This window comes from Anarrhichthys ocellatus, unplaced genomic scaffold (genome assembly GCF_004355925.1).
Source record: "Anarrhichthys ocellatus isolate YVR2014 unplaced genomic scaffold, GSC_Weel_1.0 scaffold79, whole genome shotgun sequence".
Taxonomy (NCBI): Eukaryota; Metazoa; Chordata; class Actinopteri; order Perciformes; family Anarhichadidae; genus Anarrhichthys; species Anarrhichthys ocellatus.
Genome location: NW_022280109.1, coordinates 1,093,993 through 1,116,510, shown reverse-complemented (window position 1 = coordinate 1,116,510; position 22,518 = coordinate 1,093,993). Strand labels below are relative to the sequence as shown.

The window sequence follows — 22,518 nt, the reverse complement described above, 5'->3', positions numbered from 1 at the left end:
ACAAATCAGATTTGTGTTGTAGTTTAATTTACTAATTAAAACATAGTCATCTATTCTATTGACAACTTATTCTTCATATATGTTTACAATCTATAATTTGTTTTATTTACTTTTGTATGGCTAATGGTTAAAGTTGGCTGATCACAAATCCAGCAGACACAGATAACGTCAGCATTCATTTAGAGCAAATCAATCCTTATATGTCGTGAAACACACTTTCCTTTTAGCTCTGTTCTGAAAAATATCTGGTGTTCTGTGCATCTGTCTGCTGTTTTATGGACAGATAATGTAAAGTATCTTTCTTCCAATTAAAACAGCTGCCTGCTGCTGGAAGGAGGTTGATGAAGCAAAACAGTAAAGTTGTGTCAATGTGTTTGTTACAATTGTAATTATATCGTGGGAGCCAACTCAGATAATTACAAAGGACAAGTAACCAATCAGGTGTCAGGGTTAGCTAACTCTGAAGTGCCTTAAACTTGCATTCTCTCTAGTGTCCACCAGGGGGCGACTCCTCTGGTTGCATAGAAGTCTATGAGAAAATGACTCTACTTCTCTCTTGATTTATTACCTCAGTAAACATTGTAAACATGAGTTTATGGTCTCAATCTCTAGTTTCAAGTCTTCTTCAATCCAGCATGATGTTCATTTAGTACATTATGGTCCATTTAGAGTCAAACAGACCATAAAGCAGGGGATGCTTTAGGGCGGGGCTACACAGTGATTGACAGTTTGCTTCCACAGCGTTGTCTAGTTTGAGAGATGTTAGTGTTTTTCGTCTTACAACTTTAACCCTTTCACATTCTGTTTTCAGTATATGCAAGTTAATTGTAACATGATGGTTGCCTAAAAATTAGTATCACTTCTGCTTGCAAAAAACCAAGATGGCGAGGCTCGAAGCTCAAAACAGTTGTGCACAAAACAGTGAGTGAAGTCACGGTGACTATGTCCACTTTCTATATAGTCTATGTTTGATGCTGAGAGGAAGATCCAGTGGGGTAGTCTAACCCTGTCTAGTCAAGTCAATAACTACAGAATGTTCTTTCCAGTAATGATAAAAACACATTATCATCCTTGATATTACATATCAGGCCTCTATCATGGAAAAATACATTAATAATACAACAATTTAATTATGAATTATTTTGTTGGACTAGCATTAGCATGAAAAGCTTGATAACAATTGGCATCATAATGGGTTTAAAACTAAGCACGGCCTCTTTCTCGTAGTAACACTCAGAACACAGCGGCTGCCCTCCATTGCCCATTGCCATAGCAACAAGGGTGTGGGGCGTAGTCACCAGCAACAGTGAAGCAGAGGCAGATAGAGAAAAGGCTCTCTATGGGGTGAGAGTGTGTGTGTGTGTGTGTGTGTGTGTGGTGGATAACCCGGTCCCTTGGGTTTCATTAGTACAATCTAATGAGCTCACACACTAACACACACTAAGAAATGAGAGGTTGTACGTGTGCGTGTGCGTGTGCGTGTGTGTGTGTGTGTGTGTGATGGAGAATGAATTGAACAATCACGTGTTCCCATCTCTACTGATAGTGGACACAAAAGGGTGAGGGAGCATAACAGACACAGGGAGAGGGGGTAGAGCGGGTGTGGTGGTGGGGGGGAGTCGATCCATCAGAGCCCCGCCCAAACCAAATGAGCCGTCCCAGAATTCCCCAGTGGCCTTGATGACATCATCCATTGCTGCTCCCCTCGCTGCCTCACGCATTATTCATCTCTACACACACACAAATCTTTAGCACGTCACACTTTCTGCTCTGATTTGGCATTAGAGGGCTGTGTGCAAATAATAAAGCTTGAATGGAGAGCATTAAACACGCAGCTAGTCAAATCTGCCCAGAGGTGGAGTGTCATGAAACCCAGAGGCTTGGTCAACCCTCCTGCATGAGCACATCAAATACCGTATACACACAAAAATGAACGACTATTACCAGAACAAAAGAAACATTCAGGCTCCCTCATGTGGCTCAAAGGTGAACTGCAGATAAACATCTTAAAAAGATAGAAGACAATGCAAGAAATTCTTCTGATATAATCTCCTGCGACCCACCTGTGGGTCCCGACCCAGTCTTTGGGAAAGTCCGGTTCCTATTAAACCCTATCAATCCGTATGTACTACAAGTAAATCATGTCTAACAAAACAAAAATAACTGACACAAAGAAGTCATGTGCCAACAGAAAGCAACTGAAAGCAATAAAATCAGAAACAATGCAAGGTTTTGCACTTTCATAATGTTAGGGGTCTTGCCAGAGACAGATTTACAAAACAATGACCAAATTTAAAGCAGCAGAGGCCAAGATATCCTGACTAGTTGAAAACTAGTGGATCCTACATTTCCTATGATGCCACCAATCGCTAGCTTGTTGGTCCTCCCTGTGGTGACTAGTGTTCACACAGGATGTCTGGCAGGAGAATGGGGGCTGTTCTCTAAAGGATTGTTGCTCAATAATCAGTCATTTTAAAACTGTACACTGTTTACAGTCATACAGAAATCCATATTAGACGTATAACTAATGTTTTCTATATGTTTCGATTGCATTAAATAAGCATTTTTTAGCAAACTATAAATCATATGATGAAAAAATATGATTCTCAGTAAAGTGTTCTAGATGCATCTGTTTGGTTTCCAATTAAACTGAGCGTTTTCTCTATGAGAGGGGGGGGGGGGGGGGGGGGGGGGGGCACGGCATGTAGTCATCACACTCCTAACTGACAGGTTTAATTAGAAGGCCTCATGGAGAGGAACGTTGAGCTTCAAAGCTGCAAACAAAAGACAGTTAACTTCAGTGAAAATACCTAAAGCCTGGACAGATGAACAGCTGTGAGGGACAGTGAAAAGGTCTGCGGAACATAAACTGTGTCTGTCATATGAAGCAAAAACAAGCATCATTTCCACCAACCAAGCCATTTGGTTCTCACACATTGTCCATTTTTGTACTCTTTTACACCAAAATGTACACCAAAACTGCATCAACCACCATTGAATTCACATAAAGATTGCTTCTGAACAGTTGACCTGCTGTACAGTTCCATGACAAGACAACAGCATAACGGAGCACACGGAGCTCAGAACAGATCCATGAAGCCAGTTGTTCATAGTGAGGCTGAGACCCACCAGTCCAACCTTACCTGGCCTGTTGCTCCAACCACCATGCCTGTGCTCATGGGTGCTCCCAAAGAGGCCACAACACCCCGGGGTGAAATATATCCAATGCGTGTATGACTCGGTGCGTTGGAGCCAAGATGCCAACGTGCGTACTGTGTGTAATGTGTGTGTGTGTGTGTGAGCAAGATGGGGGGGGGGGGGTGCAGGAAGGTCTTTCCGACTGTGAGTGGATTAGTGTGTAACGTGCAGGAGGTATTAACACACCGCGGCCGACACACAGACACACACATGGATGTGTGCACAATGAGGAGTGTGTGCATTCTTAGAGGGGATTATGTGGACAAAAATAGAGGAGTCTTTTCTACTGACCTAGAATCAGACTGGTGCAATAAAGACACAATGGAGGGCGGACGAGCCAGAGTGCACACACACACACACACACACACACACACACACACACATACACACACACACACACACACACAGGTAATGTGTAAACACCACCTGCTGCATTCTCTCTTGGGTGTTGTTCTTACACAGATTTTCTTTCACTTTACTTCATAAGCAATGACCAATTATTGTAATTTATAATCACATTACAATTCATTATAACGGTGAATATAATTTATTATGAAAAGATCATAATCTATCACAGCAATGGGAATTATAATACATTACGATCCTTGCACAAAAAGTCTCAGTGAGTGACAAACAATTATAAATAATTCCGCTTTATGACCTTCTATGTTATTATGTAATGTATTATAATGTGTCATAATCATTATAATAAAGCGTTACGGATATTTATGAGTGCTTATAACTATATTTATACAGTGCAATAAGTACATTATTATACACATTATCAGCATCTACATAATGCATCATAGACTTCGGCATCACAGAAAGTGCTAGTGAAAGGATCATTTGGGACCATGTGACGCCTACTGAGGTCCAGCTTGTTCTCACTGGTGATGAGAAAGAAGTATGATCACATTATGGGCATTCCCTTTTAAAGGGGCACTCTGAGTTTATAAATAAGAATCAGTTTAGGGATCATGAGGAGCGCTGATAAAATGGTTGCATAATGTCTTCTGCTTTGTCCAGTCTGAGAAACTAACCCTGGTGATGTCATAGTGATGTCATCAGGGATTTGAATCAGTTCATTTTAAAAGAAAGTAATGTAAAAAGAATTGGGATGTGGACTTTGAAGACATACTGTAAGTTAGTGACACTGATATGAGCCATACATTGCAATGGATATTATTTATGTTTATTCATATGTACTATTTATGTATGTCTGCACTGTTTGTTATTTGTATCTTGTAAATACTACAAGATACACTACTACAAATACCATGATTACATTCTATTACTTCAATAATGTCATATTAGCTATTGTTGTATAGATGCAGTATAATAGTCACTGGAGCTCTACTGTAAGTTCCAAGTCGTGCGTGTACAAATTATCGTCCATATCTCAGGAACAGATTAGAGCCGCCTTGTTAATCAAAACCCACCGTCCTGCCCCGGAGGATTTATAGGGTTTATAAGGCTCGTTGCATCATCTGCTTATGGCTGCATCTGTGGTTACACCGCTGGTCTGGGGCCAGACATCTTTACTTTTTCTTAGAGGTATCACCTAAGGAAAAGGACATCATGCAGCTTGATTGATGACATATTTATTGTTGAGCTGTCACCAAGGCAATTTTTATCTGTTTGACAGTTGAATGAATTTATTTCCTCTGTGTCAATGATATACTGTACGTTACACGAGTCACTGCTGCTGAACTGGGCTAACTAAAAACTTTTAGGGCTGATCAACTCAAAAGGCACTATAGACTTGCTCGAAGACACTAGCCTAGCAACATCAAATCTAAAACAACCCATAATGCAACACTCTTGCCCTTATGTTGTGTTATGAATAGAAAATAGTAAATAATAAAGTGTGCAGCTTAGATCAGTAATATCTACCTGTGAGTGAATGAACTGGTCTGCTTATGAAAGAATTATCCTATAGAAAATAAATCCATGTAAATACATACCTCAAATATATCCCTAATTGATAGCTTCTGTTTATATTAAAGATTCAGAGTTGGAGTGAATCACTGCATAAAATCACATACATTAATATCGGCAGGAGTAAACAAATGGCTCCTGATATAGAAGTATATACAGTGAACTGCAGCACCCTTATGTAACACACATTTCAACAAGAGGTCGAGAGGATGGGGTTCATGTCCACCATTTGAAAGAATCATTTGTAGTTTTCTGGGCGGATATAATCTATACAGATACTGTATGTCTATAATGGGAAGAGACATGGAGCTCTATTGGCTCCAGTCGATTTCTGTTACATAACGGTGATTGTGTCGCTTATATTCTGCTGCTATAAAGATAATTGTGTTAACCGTTCCAGGAACTAAATGACATCCTCTGTATATCTGTGAGTCCAGTACTGGACTCACAGAGATGAAATAGATATTGATATTTCCATCTGACCCTGGGTAAAACAGCAAGTAATTACTGATAAGCTTTAGAAAAAGCGTCCTGTAACAAATGATTTTATCTTTAATTTGAATTATACCGATGCAAAGAAATGCGTTTCACATATAACCCACATCATTGGGGCCAGGAGGTGGAAAGCTGCCGCTGAGGAAGTCAGGTGACGCAGTATTTAGAGCAACAAAGTCCTTGTATAGAGGAAGTAGTGGAGGATGGGTCAAACAAACACAGGACTTTCACACAGGTGACCGCTGTTTGTGTCCTGTGCATACTTAACTAATGCAACCCACCTACGTAACTAATTTCCAAAATATGTTGTCTAGTAATGCCCGAACAGGCTCACACATTCTCAGCCATCCCGCCTTCATCACTGCCACAATGATGCATTACAGCTTTCTTTGTAATCATTTCAATACAGTCCATAATCCATTAAACACATCATATATGGGATATTAATACATATCAAAATAACAGGTAGACGCTTAATGGATCCTTTTTTGTCTTCTCTAAATCTAAAGGACTCCTCTCGTTGTTAAAGACATTTTAACAACAATTCTACTACTATCCAAAAGCCCCAGTGTCTAGTATAGTAGTCGATTCAGGACTCGTGTAGTGAGGAGCCTCTGTCAGCAGGTGCCGCCACAGCTGAAGCATCACTATGAATATTTACAAGCCTCATACTCCTCATGATATTGTACTACACTTTTTGGTGTGTCTCATCACATAATGATTCAACTGTAGATCACAGAATAAAGCCTCTCACTTTATTTAAAACAAACTGGTGTTTATTGTAATAATAGAAACTAAAGCAATCTCTATGAGCCACAGCTCAACTCCAACGTCCACAGACGGAGGCTGACATTTGGGCCCACCATCCCCCAACAGCCTGTAGTCATGTAAGAAACACACGCACACACACACACACTAACACACGTTTTTCCCTCGTACATATGCAACAGGGAAACACATATACATGAAAACAGACAACATACAGAGGTGATCGTCAGGTACATTCACGCGCACACATACACACCGCGCCCTCGATGGGGTATTGAATAATGGATGCAGGCTAAGGGGGGGTGGGAGGTGATTATTCAGCACCGCCTCAGGACACTAGAGGTGGGGGTGCAGAGGAGCACACACTTATTACACATCTTGAGAACACGTTTCCATTTGCTGTATTGAGGGTCTGGATTGCAAACACACAATCTTCTTTCTTTGGACATCCTGCAGAGCTGTAAGGGTTAAAAGTACCCACTCGGGTCAATCAGTGTTACTGATGGCAGGTGAAGGATGCATGAGGGAGGCAGGGCGTGTGTGGGTAGGTGTGTGTGTGTGTGTGTGTGTGTGTGTGTGTGTGTGTCAGACCAAGTAAATATGATGCATTGGACGGGAGGAGGGGTCAAAGGTGACTTGATAGAGATTCACCATGGGATGAAAACGCAACTTCTGCAGCTACCTGCCAACCTTTTGTGAATTATTACACAAGAGCAGAATTACACAAAATTACACAAGAATTATTACACAAGGCCTTGATTAAAAATTCAACGCTGTGACAGTTTATATACTGCATGTTATTCAGATAAAGGTGTGTGTGTGTGTGCATATATACATATACATGAGTTTATATTATGAGCAAGCAACGGGACATTCTGAGCACAAAAAAATAAAGTGCACACATTCACACGCTTATTTTGAAGAATAAATATTATTATGCAAAGAATAATTACATTTTAACAAACAGCACTCTATTCGGTATTTGCATGTTTGCTATTAATCAAAAAGTCTGTTTGTCTGCATGCTCAACCTTTTTTTATAGAAAGCTGGAGGTGGACATTTTCTCTTATAAGATTTATAGTTGAAGTGTTGGATTGTTAAATATAAAAATTACGTGTGTCATTGAAATTGAGTTTGTGAAAGAAAAAAGATTTTAAGAAAAGACAAGAGAAAAGAAAGGATAGTTGTAAAGAGCATATAGGATGGGGTCTTTCACATGTACAGAGGGGTAATAGCCTCTATGACTCAGATTTACTCATTTGCCCTTTCTGACCATCTCTAACAGAGTGTTACTTTGTACCACAAATTCAGCCAAATAAAGAACTGAAGTCTTTTTTGTTTCGCTGTTTTGTCTCCAATCCTATCACTAGTGGGATTATTGTAACTAGGGAGTCACTGGGAGGTGACTGGATGGAGTAGGCACACCACAGCCACACAAAAGAAGTTTGATCAATTTACAAACGTCCAAGGTTATCACCGTACACTTTTGTAGATAAATTAACCAAGCACAAAATAGTTTTTTGTTTGCTCAAATTGTTATTTTCAATATGATCATTTGAGCGCTTTTGCAACACCCAAATTCCCCTCTAGGGATTGATAAAAGCTTGATTTATTTTATATATCTTAATTTATGTGCTCACAAAACATATTTTCCGTGCTCAAAATATTCCAAAGCACACAAAAAATGTAGGCACAAATGTGGCTCCATACATTCTACCTAACTAACGTTTACAAGAAAACTCTTCTGTGGCACCTCAGTAGTAAGTCTCAATTGGGCTGGAAGCTTTAACTCACACTAGTGTAATATACACTAATTAAAGAAGAGTCTAGCTAGAACTAAATCAGGCAGTTTAGTGGAAATTAAGCTGTGCCACCCAATGACCGTGTCTGTCCGACCAATTAGACAGTCTGTATCCTTCGGCTATGCAGAAGACTCCACACCAGAGCTGTTATCCTCTGACCCCTCTATTGTATTTGATTAAATTCTCATTTGGTTCCTTCATTTGAACACTGACACTGACCAAAACATCAACAAAGATCTCCAAGATACAGATGACAGCATTGCCTTGTCTTTCTTTCCTCTATGTCACTTCTGAGAAACAAAGGGTGGAAGGAAGCGAGTTGCAGTGGAAGATCTTGCGTAACAAGGCGATCTTTCTGTGTTGATGAATAGACTGGCCTTTTAGCATTTCGCTCTCGCTGCTCAGTGAGCTGCCATGTCTCCAGCGCTGCTCTCACATGTGTGACTGGCCTTGTCTGTTGAAATGGGCTTTAATTCATCCTCGGCCAGGCGCTTCCTCTGAATTTAACCCTGTGACATGCACAAACTCTGGAATGTGAACGCCCAACAACATGACTCAAGGCACATACACACACTACTGCTGACAATACGATGGGGTAGCAGTATTGTCAAGAACTTAGATACCCTACTGATCAACTCAATGACCCGTGGTTAAAGCTGGATGTTGAAAGCCAGATAGCCATTGTACTTTTATCTCTATATTTTCTTATATGTATTATTTGAGGAGACATTGTATAGCATCCAACATTTATCTGAGTAAAAATGCTAAATCTATAGTGTCCCAATTAGGTTAGATGGACCATTATTCTTAAATTCTTGTCTAGTGAAACTCTTCTTGACCTCCAATGGAGGATGTATGTAAAGGAAAATGCTGTTGATTACAAACTTTAGTTTTATATTCATAGCTCTGGCCATCGGTTCTATAAGTTATGATAACATTGTACTTACCAAATAAATGGCAGAGATCTCGTGTCTAAAAAGTAGGGCCGACAAGGAAACAAACACAAAAACGTCTGATGATCATTTAGTTTGTAGAAAAGCTAAATTTGTTTGGAAGTGAGTGCGAATGGTCAAACTATTAACCATCTAGTGTAAACATTCACATCAGACAGAGACTTCCTGCTTCCATTTTGTTTACCATACCTGGCATTAGGTCTGCGCTCACTTTTGGTTTTACTTCCAAATAATGTTGTAACTAATTTGGCGAAATTGTGATTGTTTACATCCTGTTTGTTTTTCTGACTGCTCATCTTTCCTGCCCTGTTGTACCATATTAATCAGTGATGTCAGTGATCTCAGCGATTATTTTGGTGAGTACAATGTTACTATAACTGACTGAACCAATGGCCAGAGCTACGACAATAAAACCCAAACAGTCATAAACTGTAGTTATCCTTTAAGCATGTTAATACTTATGAGGGACCCTCATACTTCAGTTTGTTCACTGCTCATCCTTTGTCTCAGCACAGGCTGGGACATACAAGTAAATTAAATACTAATCACAAGACAAGCATCGTGCTGTTCCCCTGGGTTCTAATCGAGGTCCTCTTCCCTTTCAGTGAGTGGAAAAGCATGTTCTGCCATAAATCCCTCAGGGACAGCTAAGCTGTTAGCTTCACACTGTCTGTGGAGTTAACAACATGTTTTGAGCAGACCCTGAAGAGCAGAAGGACCGGCTTATTTAAGGGGACCAGTCTTTAACTTGCCTTGGGTAACATATTGCAATACAAATAAATCTTAATCTACACAACATTGCTTAGAAATCTATCTTCATCCATCTTGAATCTTAATTGCTGTAAAATAAAGCAATTCAATGTGAAAGTGATATCATGTCTCCATCCTGCCTGGAATCTATCTTAACCTATCTTCTGATCAAAAGAATAGCAATTCTGAGGATTTTCAACAAATCCTTTAATCAAATGGTCAAACTGACATACATTGGTGATCGGTAAAGAGGTGCAAAGGAGGTAAAGTGTTCATAATTTCATATGACAGCACCAAGAACAGTATTCTTCTTTTGCTTTGGGCTCCTTGTTAATGAACAAGAAGGGAAAAAAGGCCAAAACATTCTCACATGGCCCTTTGTCAGGACCTGTGTGGTGTCCCAGATGCTGTGTCGGATGACTTCTGCTATGACACACAACCAGCACTCGATGCTCATTTTCATTATAGCAACACCGTACAACTGCTGGGTCTGGCCATTATCAGGCCGATCCTGGCATTAACAATTCAAAGTGTGGCTTGACAAATGGAAATCAGACAAAAGCTGTTTTTTGAATGTAACTCCTCCCCTGTCACACTACTGCTTTATCATGTTGCACAGCGAGAAGTGTCACTCAAGCATTTCTAATCCACAAGGGGGAAATTCAGGTTTTACTCCAAAGCAGCAGATTTAGCAGGATGTCCTGTCTCACTCTGTGTGTGACTGTTCATCTATATGAGAAGGGCGAGAATAATATTGAGGTGCATCTGTATCGACGCCTGTGTGTGTCTGTGTAGCGTGTGGCGAGGCTGTGCCAATGGGATTATCGGAAACAAAAGCTTATGTTGGTGGAGAGGCCCAGTGAATGGGGCCCGCTACAGAGCCAAGCTAACTGGATTAGCCCAACCACTGTGGGCTACACATTCATTAAGGCTTCTTGGCTTCATGCCTCCAAAGACACAGATGGACTATGAGGGGAGGAGGCAGGGTAAAGGGAAAGTGCAGAGAGGGATGTTGAAAAGACGAGGAGGCAGGTGGATGTGAGAGTGAGGCTGACGGATAAATGAAAAGATAAAGCAAAAGAAAGACTCGGCCAAAGAAAGAAAGTAAATATGTTGCCGTCACAACTGCAACCACTTCTGGATAAATCATACAAATATATCAACATGGGTTTCAATTAGTGTCATGGCCTCCTCGGTCCTGTCAATGTAATTGTCCTTTGCTGTATTCATCATCTTAGTCTGTTCAACAGGAGGTATAAAGCAGATCGCAAGGAAACTGAAAAATGCCAGGAATAATCATAAACCAAATAAACCGAAGGATGACAAATAACTACAGTTTAAATTACAGTACAGTATATATTTTCTACATAAAGTATATCAAGCAACTAAAAACAATCATTCACGTTCAACCCTGAAAATATGTGGATATCAAACTAACATGCAATAGCAAAAAGATTTGTATCAATACAATGAGACTGCTTGTTCACTGCCAATGCAAACATCCATACTGACGTGAATGTGGGGTGCAATAGCATTTTATTGAAATGAAATCTAGTAATGCATCCACTTCTTAAATTTTGCAGATTGGGAAACCGATCCAAAATGGAATCAGCGATTGGATGAGCCCAACCCTACTGCAATCTGTTATTTTTTAATGTTTCAACATCTGCAAAAATCATCTATCAGAAAAATGCTTTTCCAAAAGGAAAAGGAAACCGTTATACCCAATATGCATGCCTTAGGGTTGAGGTCTAAAGATTTAAACCAAACTAAATATAACAGCAAAGGGAGAATTAGGGATGGAAAACACACGGGGCCTTTGAACGTAGTGTCCTAGGCTTTAGAGCAGAGGTGTCAAACTCATTTTCACCCTGGGCCACATCAGCATCATGGTTTCCCTCAAAGGGCCGGTTGTAACTGTAAGACTGTATAAGTGTAACTACTCCTAACATATTGGTATAAACTCTCTCTGCATTTGATTATTGTTTATTCAAGTGTAAAAATATTGTACATGCAGTTATATAAATGTAAAATGATATTTAAGCACATTTCTGTTATTATAACATAAATCATTTTAATTTAGGGTTAAGAAACCCACATTACTCTATCAAAGATCAAACACAAATATCATCAAACACAAGTTATTACATTAACTTTGTTGAAAGCTATTTTTGTCACCTCTCTGCATCACTAATGTCCCCGCCGTCGTCCCGTCCATGGCAGCTACATCCAAGAGCTCCTCACTGAGAGTCAGGTCTTATAAACATGGATAGATGCGCTGTATCCGTGTTGTCTGTGCTTTCATCAACAGCTAATGAAGAAGACGAGTACCTGCTCATCTCTTAGCTAGCTGTGTTGTTAGATTGCTGCTAGTTCCTGAACTCGGTCTGCGATGGTGTTTCTTCACAAACTGACATTTGTAAAAGTCTGTGTCTGGTCAGAGCTCACCTGCTCACATACCTTTAGCATGCACTGGGCTGTAGCTTTTGTAAATATATTGTGCTGTGATTGCACTCTGCATTTTAATTCTTGGACAATTTGATGTTTTTCTTGGAGGCTAAATTTAGCTCCGTGTTTGGTGTCAAAATGCCAACGTGAATTGTATCCTTCATCACCGACACGCATCATAACACAGAAGACAGACCCGTTTTTCTCCTTCAAGCACAAACATGTATTCGCTTTCCCATCTTTCATTACATCTTCTTCCCTCTGCATCAATTGTTCTCTTCGTGGACATTTTGGGATTATTTTTCAATCTTTTTCAACTCAATCACTTGTTGGAAAACCGCTTTACGGGCTGTTCCCTCTCCTGTCCACCTGTTGTGATAGTTTTAATGTCGGTACACAGACAACATGCTATCTCATAATTTCAACTTTCTATCTCATAATTTCGACCATGGGGATATTTTTATTTTCAAGTCTAACTTTAAATTTTTTTTCCAAAATTTAAAAAAAATAACCTTTTTTTTTTTTTTTCTGTTTTTGCTGGCGGATTCGCGGGCCACATACAATGACGTGGCGGGCCGGATTCAGCCGCGGGCCTTGAGTTTGACACGTGTGCTTTAGAGGGTAAAGAGACACACAGGCACAAAAGTACACACCAGCAAACACACAGAGGTAAAAAGCAACTAAATCAGAAGAGACAGAAGCCGGCGGTTATTGATTCAGTTCAAAACACAGCAAATAACCGTAGGAAATGAAAAGATACAGGGCACTATCAAAGCAGGATGGCCCTTTAAAAGCCTCCAACCGTATTCACCCAGCCTTTCAGTCCAATAAAAAATCCTACACCAGCAAATCTCCCCAAATCCCCAGCAGAACCCTCAGCATCCACAGAAAGGTCAATCTTCAATCAGGAAGCCAGTGGGAGGTGAAGAGCTGCAGAGGTCAGAGCCACAAAATGAAAGTCTTTTGAAGCTCTTCATGAGTCCAAACTGTAGAGAGGCCGAGGTCAAACACCAGCACGGTCAGAGGCTGATTTGGCGTGAGTGGTTACATCATGTACTGTAGCTCAGAGGGCTGCTGGGTAACCATTCTCTTTTATTCTCTGTTCCGGTGTTTATTCATTGATGTATTACTTGAGGCCCAGAGCCTGACCCTAAGAATCATACCCGTGTTTTCCTTAAATACGAATTATATATACTTCTATGTATTTTTTTCTACTGTACTATGCAGAAATACGTTTGCATTCATCATTGCCAAATAATGAAGTCTGAGCTTTTCAAACCAACCTGCATTTAAATGTGTTACTGAGCCACAATAATGTAGTTTGACATAAAAGTTCTCTTCACTCAAGGTCCATTCACTCAATTATTTCTGCAGCTTTAAGCTGTTGATCACCTATCAGCACGTTCCATGATTAGGTACACTAGGTCAAGTGATAACAACTCAACCATCTCCATGAAAACTGGGCTAGCTCCATCTACTGATGAAGGCCAGAAGTGGAAGCACATCAAAAAATCCTTTTGTGTGAATAGTTTTACAATTCATGTTGTTTACGTTGAAGGAAACATTTCATTTTTCTGTGTTTATGTAACGTAACAATGGAACGTAACAATCCTTTAATGTGAAGCATTTTTGGGAAGTCTGTTTCAATAGAGGGTTGTAAACTACATTATACATTACTTTTCTAACATTTGATGATGATTATTGATACACATTAATATATGCATTACAGAACAACTCATAATGACTTCACAACAGAGATGCACTCTGATATTCTTTTTGCTTCCTCGACCAGGTGAATTGTGCGAGGCTTCGCTGGATTGTTTGATCATAATACAAAGGAGACAAAAAGAACAGTGGGACTAATTGAGAGGAATAAGCACCAAGCATCCAGAAAACGACCTCTGACAAATAGCAACAAATGAACATTCAACTTTTTTTCTGACTAAGAGTCAGCATAGCAGCAAAGTCGCATTAAAGCTAAAGTGCAGAACATTTGTCTCCCCGTCTGGTAGTGAGAGTAATGAACACATGGGAGGGACCGTAGTGAAGGAGCAGCTAGGAGAATGGAGTAGATGGTCCAAACTCTGCTTTCAGAGGAGGGATTCAAGTTAATACATTTGCACGGGAAGACTTTAAGAGAGCGCTCCTTGGGAACATGCAGCGAGCTCACCTGCAGGCATACGTGCACCAGCGCGGCAAGGTCGCCATTGACACTGGACACCACAACTCCAATATAATCAGCATTGTGTGAACTCTTTTGGCAAGGGTTTGAATATAACATCTATGACAACGTTCATCGGAATGTAAAAGTCCAGGCCTAATTCAATTCCTCCCACTGTAGAAATCCACTGAGATAATTGAAGCGACAGGTGAAGGAACATTAAGGGGAGAGAAGGAGAGCATTGCACTCCACAAACATCTGTTTGAGCCTCCCCTGTGCTGATATTGACAGAGATTCATTCATAAATTCAAAATATATTCAGTGCTATGGTAGTGTAATGATCTTATGCGAGTGCTCTGATTAACAAATGTACTCTTTGATTTTGAAACAGTAGCCTTATTTTGTTATTATTTAGCCATTCTGAGGTGATCGCCAAGATGCTGCTCCGATAGTTCCGCATAGTGCAATTTAATCTACAAGGTAATTTATTCAAGCAAACTAAGTAGATTGATTAAAACACATATGTTATTTAAATTGTTTTATCAAGAGTCTTATAACGGGTAATATTTATACCAAAATAAGCTGTATATTCAGATTTATTGGGAGAAACCAAGCAATTCCCAGTAAAATCATATATTCAGCACCCCCTATAGCCAGAATGGAATGATCCTTTGTTTCATAACCACATTTTCCCACCACTACAATGATTCAAATGTCAGATGTGCAGTGGAATCAGGCTCCTCAGATCATATGAAATAGTCAATTATTGTGGGTCACCCCTAGAAAATAGATGTCATCGTCATCGTCTCTATACCTTCAAACCTTCCTTGAGGTGTAGAATCACCCTTTTACAGAAGTAATATTGAGCATGTCCTCAATGCAACATTCAAAAATTGTCAGCAACAACTCAAACCTCATTTCACCCTAAATCTCACTTAAGTCATTTGAGATTTGAGCCTTTTCCCGACTGTAAACAGGACAGATGGTTGCTTAGCCTCCTGCCATATGTATAGACTGAGGCATTCTGGACAATTATTCTAATTGGCTGCATTCAGTCTGACAGGCCTTATTAATGTCAAGCCCACTGGGATAAGACAGCACTGATAGTTTCCTGCTGTAGGTGGTCTGGTGTATCCCAGAGGAGGAGATGGAATGACTGAAGGCTCCTCTCCACAGCAGTGGATGACTATGTGTCAGATGTGATATTTGACACTGTACAAAACTGCTGAGCAGCAGCAGGGACAGTCGCTATTATCAAGATCATCTATGTGTCAAGGTAAACTGAGACACTCTCTTTTGTTTCTATAACACGGCTGACTTTACCCACACTGCTGAGATGTCAGAGATATAAAAGGACTGTAGAAGCAACAGACATTTCAGGCTAGAAAACCTCCCTCAGTCTGGATTGCTATTTTCGAAAAAGGGCATCTGGTCTAATGCTTCTCCGTAGAAGAGAGGAGTTCTGCTCAGGTGCAGACACACTAAACATGCTTCCTCTAAAAAGATGTTTAGTAAAACACAGAATAAGCACACTGACAAGCCTTACTTCAAACAGTTACTCAAGAACCGATCTGTGTTTGATCCGATCTACAGTCACCCCATTGTGGTCGCATATACAATTTTAGATTTGCCCAGCGGCCCAAGACCAGCAGCAACCTTGTCCTCGTGAGGCGTGTGCCACTGTGATTATGACTGAAATGATAGCAGTCTTGCCAGGAGTGACAGGGTAAAATAGATTTACTAAGTGATCACTCTACTTAATGCATTCCCTAACCTCTACCAGAGTTGTCATTAAGTCTTTTGGAGGAAGTCAAAGTCCAGTCTCAAGTCATTTATAAGTCTAAAGTTGTCAGAGCAAGTATCACGTTTTTTACAGTAAGTCTCTACTTATTTAAGACAAGTCAAGGTCAAGTCTCACATCTGACAGTGCAAGTCTGAAGTCAACATATGAAGGCTCGTCTGGGATCTGATTGACCAGGGTTGGATTCGTGTAGTAAAGTTGGCTCTACTGGTTGAAATTGCCTTGATGTGCAGAGACTGATTTCAGGATCAGTAGTAACCTTGTAGGCAAGTCTCCTTGTTTGATAGTGAGGCGTGCAATGTGTGTGTTTGGGAGACATGGACGAGTGTGCTGTGTTCCTGTTGTTGGTTAATGTGAGCAGCTGTACTGATTAGTGTTCCTGAGGTGTGTGTTTTTGTCACTGAGCTGTGTTATGCTGGTGATTTTTGTGGCACAGAGTTTGGGTGGTTCGATATACAGTGTGATTAAATTGCTGTTGTTCTGTCCCTGTTAGGGTTAAGAGCGGATTCCCTTTGGCGTTCGTTGGGGGGGTTTTGATAGTGTGGTGACGGACGTGGTTGGAGCATTTGTCTCTGGGGCACATCCGAGGCTGCAGGTGGGTTGCCAGTTCATAGTTGCTTTACCAGGCCTGTGGGTTTTAGTGCATAAGTACCCACCACAAGTAGCTCCTGAAGACTAGGGGGGAGTTTAAAGTCTCTCCACCTGAACATGGATGCCTCCTTTACCTTGGCAGACATGGCTGCTCTTTAGTTTAGTTTAGTTTGTTTCAAACATTTTCACACATCCACACATGCCGACATTACTGATTACTGACTCTCCATGTTAGTTTAGTTTAGTTAATGTTATCCTTTAAATAAACGTGTTTATTTATTACTCTTACACTCGTCTGGCTTCAGCCTTTGAGATGGGTTGTAACATATGGGCCAACAAGGCCAACTCAAGTCTCAAATGAAATGTCATGTCAAGTCTTAAGTCTCAAATCTCAAATCTCAAGTCAACTCTCTTGCCAAGTTTTCCGTCTATTCGAGTCTCATGGCAAGACGCAAGTCATTCAAGACGAATCTCAAGTCAAGTCTCATGGAAAGTCTCAAGTGCTTGAGGCCATTCAAATTTCAGTTAAAATATCTTTCTGTTCTCTTGAGAATTCAAAACGCCATTATAAGTTTAAAAGTTGAGATTTGAATGCTTAAGTCAAGTGTTGAAGCTCAATGCAAGTCTCAGGTCTTCAGTTCTGCTTTCTAGTCACTGTTGTTAAGGTATAAAGGCAAGGTACGTCATATATTGCTACGAAGCAACTGTCAAGAGTGTGTAGGGGTCAAGCAGAAATCAAGCTTTCACTTCAATTGTGATGGATTGGATTGTGGATTTTTCAAAAGCCACTTCATCCGTTTTCAAAAAAACCCAAGCCATGTATCTAATGAATCGCTTACAGTCCTAAGTCATTTAGTGTGAAAACGTTCTACGTGTCTATTTCAAAATAACATTTAGCTTTTCATCCACCATTCAGGTAACATTAATTAGAACATACAAACTACTGTTGATGCAGTGTGTGAAATATGGAAATCTAGTCTCTCCATCTCCTCTTTTCTCTGCCTGCTCCTTCACACTCGGCTGAACTGAAAACCTTCCCCCAATATCCAATCTTCTTCCATCTATACCCCTACCCCCTTCTTTCTATTGTTGCAGCACTTGTATCACCCAAATCACTTCCAGTACAGCCAGTCAAGTCAAAAAAAGGATCCAATTAACATGATAGCTTCATCTGGGTCTGTTTCCACTACGTTGATAGAATAACTGAAAAAGCTATGAATGAAGTAAAGCCTGACCCAGTAGGCTTTGCTATAATTCATATAAATTCAAAATGCCTTGCACAGCCTTGATGGCTTCGTTCATGAGCTGCATTCCTATTGTAGACCAGGCTGCAACATCTGCCTTAAACCTGCATTCTCTCTACTGGCCATCAGGGGGCGACTCCTCGAGATGCAAAAAGAAGTCTGGTTGTATAGAAGTCTATGAGAAAATGGCTCTACTTGTCTCTTGATTTATGACCTCAGTAAACATTGTAAACATGAGTTTATGGTCTCAATCTCTAGTTTCAAGTCTTCTTCAATACAGCATGATGTTCATTTAGTACATTATGGTCCATTTAGAGTCAAACAGACCATAAAGCAAGGGATGCTTTAGGTTTAGGGGGTGGCTACGTTGTGATTGACAGGTCATTGTCTAGTTTGGGAGTTGTCCACCTTTTTGTCTTACAACTTACAACCCTTTCACATTGTGTTTTCAGTTTGTAAAAGTTAATTGCAAGATTTTCAGTCGCAAAAAATCTGAATTTAGATTTCTCAACTTCTGGTTGTATGAAACCAAGATGGCAATGGCCAAAACGCCGAACTCGAGGCTTCAAAACCGTAGTCCACAAACCAGTGGGTGACTACATCCACATCTTATATACAGTCTTTGTTGTAGACTCTACAATAGACAACTCTGTATTAACTGTCATGGCCTATCCAAAAACCTGTGCTCAGTTCAACAACTGCACCTCCCAAATCCACACAGGAAATTCAATCTTTCACCAGAATATTGGAGTTTGTCCAGTAATTCTTTCCAATGTCATGTAGTAAATAGGGGATTAGTTGGGGAGAGTTAGCGTTAGGAGAGAATGGGAAGAGAAAAACAAAATATCGTAACTTCATTTTCTCCCTCTTAATGCTTTCAAGTCATCTTGTGTTGGCTGTTTTTATTGCTCTAATCTCTATGATGTTTTGTTTTGATCCTGACCAACGAGAGTATCAGAATTAATTTGTTGGATAAGAGCATTTAGAAAGACAGATGGATAAATTCAACTAATTCTCTCCAGCTCTCAGAAGTCATGGCCTTGAGACTGCATTGGATGGAGATGACTTAATACCATAAATCTAATAAGATGTGCTGCATTTCTACAGCATGAGGTGTATATTAGAAAGACATGAGGCCTGGGAGATTGATAACATGCACACAGACACACCTGTCCTCACTTTGGAAGGCAAAGGTTACACAGAATGCTTTTTAATCAAGCTGGATCAAGGCCATTTCTGCCATGGTGCTCTTTGAAATATGGTCTTAGGGTTAAGATCGCGCTCATCATGCACACACAGTCTTTTGTTACCTGGTAACCTTTCCTTTCTAACTACCATCTCTCTGTACACCTCCCAACAGTGTTACCCACTGGGCCCAGTGTGGTCCCTCAAGGGATAAGGCCTGGAGAATAAAACACAAGGTTATCAATAGAAAACTGAATATAGCTTGATTGATTCAGTAATTTGGTTTATTTTTCTATTTGATTCTAGAATTCCTACCGAAGCTGATGAATGGTTAAATATGCAAGAAAACACACACCAATAGCAGAGAGTGGCCTCAGGTCAACAGCCAGAGGCCATCTTACTCTCTGCACTGAAATACCACATTCAGCATAAGCTCTGTCCATTAACAATGTGTACAGTCTGAAAGTAGAGTAACTAGACTCCCACACAATTCATATGAGCCAGAGGAAGCAGAATCATACACCTATGGCATAGTCTTCGGGAGCAATTTGGGGTTGAGTGTCTTGCCAAAGGACACCAAACGCCAATCTTATGATTGTAAGACGACCCGCTCTACCTCTAAGCCACAGTCGCCTTAAAGCACCTTAAATAACTGCGGTCTAAAAAGGTCTACACCCTTTTTGCCCAGCCTGTCCTGCTATCACTAAAGATATGTCTGAACAAGTCAAGGACATTGGACTCGCCCATGAAGTTGTACAACAATATTATATAATATTTCATCAATTAAAGGAAAATGCCACCCCAGCCTCGAACAATTGGATGAGCAGAACACAATACTATAAGTAAGGCACCAAGAAAAGTAAAACGTCAACATTTTTATTAATAGTCAAATTCGATTTTAAATGACGTCCTCCTACTTCTGGAACAGAACCTGGAAGTTCTGGTTTCACTTTGATCACTTGTAGCTGATGCTAAACAAAAGTAGCAAGATCTTTAATACTCGATATATATATATATATATATATACTTTTTTACATACTACTTTTCTGCTTACTCTCTTTCATTGTGTTGGGGTTTTCTGAATAAAAATAGTGTAATGACTTATGCACTTTCCCATCGAGCTTGTATTACATACACTGTTAGACCAACCCCTATCTTAACATGAGCCCATAGTCGCACTAATCTTCATCCTGTGACACAAGAAAGGCAAAAAAAAAAGCTTATGTGCTTGAGTGCCAAGTGATCACAGCTACTCATTGTCTTCAACTGCACCAGGTTCAATTTCACTCCTGTTAAAAAGCGATGGAGGAGATGAAAGCACATGGGAGCAGTATCGGATTCCAGTAGACGTTTGTTTTTTGTGGCTGATTGCTGGGCCTGATGGATGTGTTGCTCCCACCAATGCAGCTATGCTTTCACTTTTGATTAAATATCAGATTTCGGACCAGTCAGGAAACTGATAACTACATGCGCTGCAATGGAGAAAAACATGAAATGTGAATTTTTGAAAAAAACTGACAGTAGGTGAACAACAGCAATATTCAGAAATATAGTTCTGTACCAAAGAAATCTGACATCATGACAGTGCAAAATATGTCATGAATACAGAATGAACAACATATTTGTAGATGTGTTTTCTCTTCTTTTTCTTTCTTAACTATCTTAATAATTAGTGCTACAAACACTAAACGAAGTGTAAAACAAGAAGCCAACACGGTCAAAGAGTCCAAGCTGTAAATGTAATTAAAGATGAGCTGCCTGGCTGCAAGCATTTCACTCATGATTCATAAAGATATCTAAATGTTGTTTTTTATATTCATGTTTTGTAAATCTCATTTGTGTTAAGCATGCAAATAATGGATTAGTTATGTAGTCTGTAATGTGAAAGGAACAGCTCGGAATGACAAACTCAGAATCATGACTACAGTGTCTGGATTCTTCCATGTTCATGTCATCAGGCCAGTGCAGCTATTTGTCAGCTTTCCATAGGTTTTCATAGAATTTCTGATTTCTGCCCATTATTTGTATTTGTTCACATATTGAAACTGCTACTAGCTCATTTTAATCTAAAGCTCAACAGAAACTCTGACTTGATTTATATTGTGAGAAATATCATTATTAAATGATCAAATCAAATGATTGTGCATGCCTTCTTTTTTTCAGACTGCACAAATGTAAAGTATTTCCATCAACCATTCGCTATCTGTCTAAATTTGAACTTTCTGGAACGCAGGCAGAGGAACTTGGTATAAAGATTTGAACTTGTACAGCTGTCCTAACTGTAGCATGTGCTCGCCCTGCCTCCACTCTATTCACTTGGCTTCTGTTATGGCAGCAGGAGTCTGAGCAGAGGGAGACTGATGGAAGATATTTCCGGATAGGAGCGTCTACCACATCAGCTAGCACACCACATTACCATTAAGCGCCTCTTAGACCCATTTTTCTTTCATTAGCCTCCACCTTCTCACTCAGCATCTCAATCTTATCTCCTTCTCTTCCTTTCCCCGTTATGGAATGTGAGTATGGAAAGAGAAACAACTAAAGATTTGACCTCCTTTAAACCAAATCTATTTAACAACCTGGATCACACAGCACACAACTACAGCAGGGAGTAAGCACACCCTGACCTAAGCACTCAAGGGAGTGTAGTACTGTCATAGTACTGCTCCCTGTTAGGCAAAGTGAACTGAATTATCACTTATCAGACTTAAAAATAGGAAGAATTGGACATCTGAGAATATTCTGCCAGAGCATGACATGTCACCTCAGATGTTTTCAGCTAAAGGTTTTCTTTTTTGCGCCAAGGCTCTTGGTTGCCATGGCGACATCTGGGTGTCATCCTCACAGACCATCTGTGTTGTTGTTTGCCGTCCAAGAAAGAAGCAGCTTGGAAGGGTCGAACACAGACCAGCATACACGCATCAAAGCAGGTTCCAAAACGCACTTCAAAGATATACATTATAAGAACAGAAACGAATGCTTATTGATATTCATAACAACATGAACACGTGGCTGTCTGCTGGCACACAGAGATACACACACACACAAACACACACATTTTAAACCGCTGCTTCCTTACCCAAAAATGAAACAGCTGGTAATTTAGGAAATCAGCCTGCAGTCAAAATGATGGGAGAACACACACACACACACACACACACACACACACACACACACACACACA

General features: G+C 40.1%; 1 protein-coding gene across 5 annotated transcripts in view; it reads right to left on the bottom strand.

Moving 5' to 3' along the window:
- The window catches only part of LOC116398199 (ankyrin-2-like), a 190,821-nt gene that overhangs the window by 103,374 nt on the left and 64,929 nt on the right, over positions 1-22,518 (bottom strand). For 2 of the 5 annotated variants that reach the window (XM_031874298.1, XM_031874301.1), the window contains exon 1: positions 3,144-11,822. The exons of 2 other annotated variants lie outside the window; for them this stretch is intronic. In XM_031874298.1, the coding sequence (XP_031730158.1) occupies positions 3,144-3,440 (297 nt within the window). In that variant the 5' untranslated portion in view covers positions 3,441-11,822. Of the gene's footprint in view, positions 1-3,143; positions 11,823-22,518 lie in introns of those variants that run through there. One more of the 5 variants, XM_031874302.1, reaches the window with a different exon arrangement.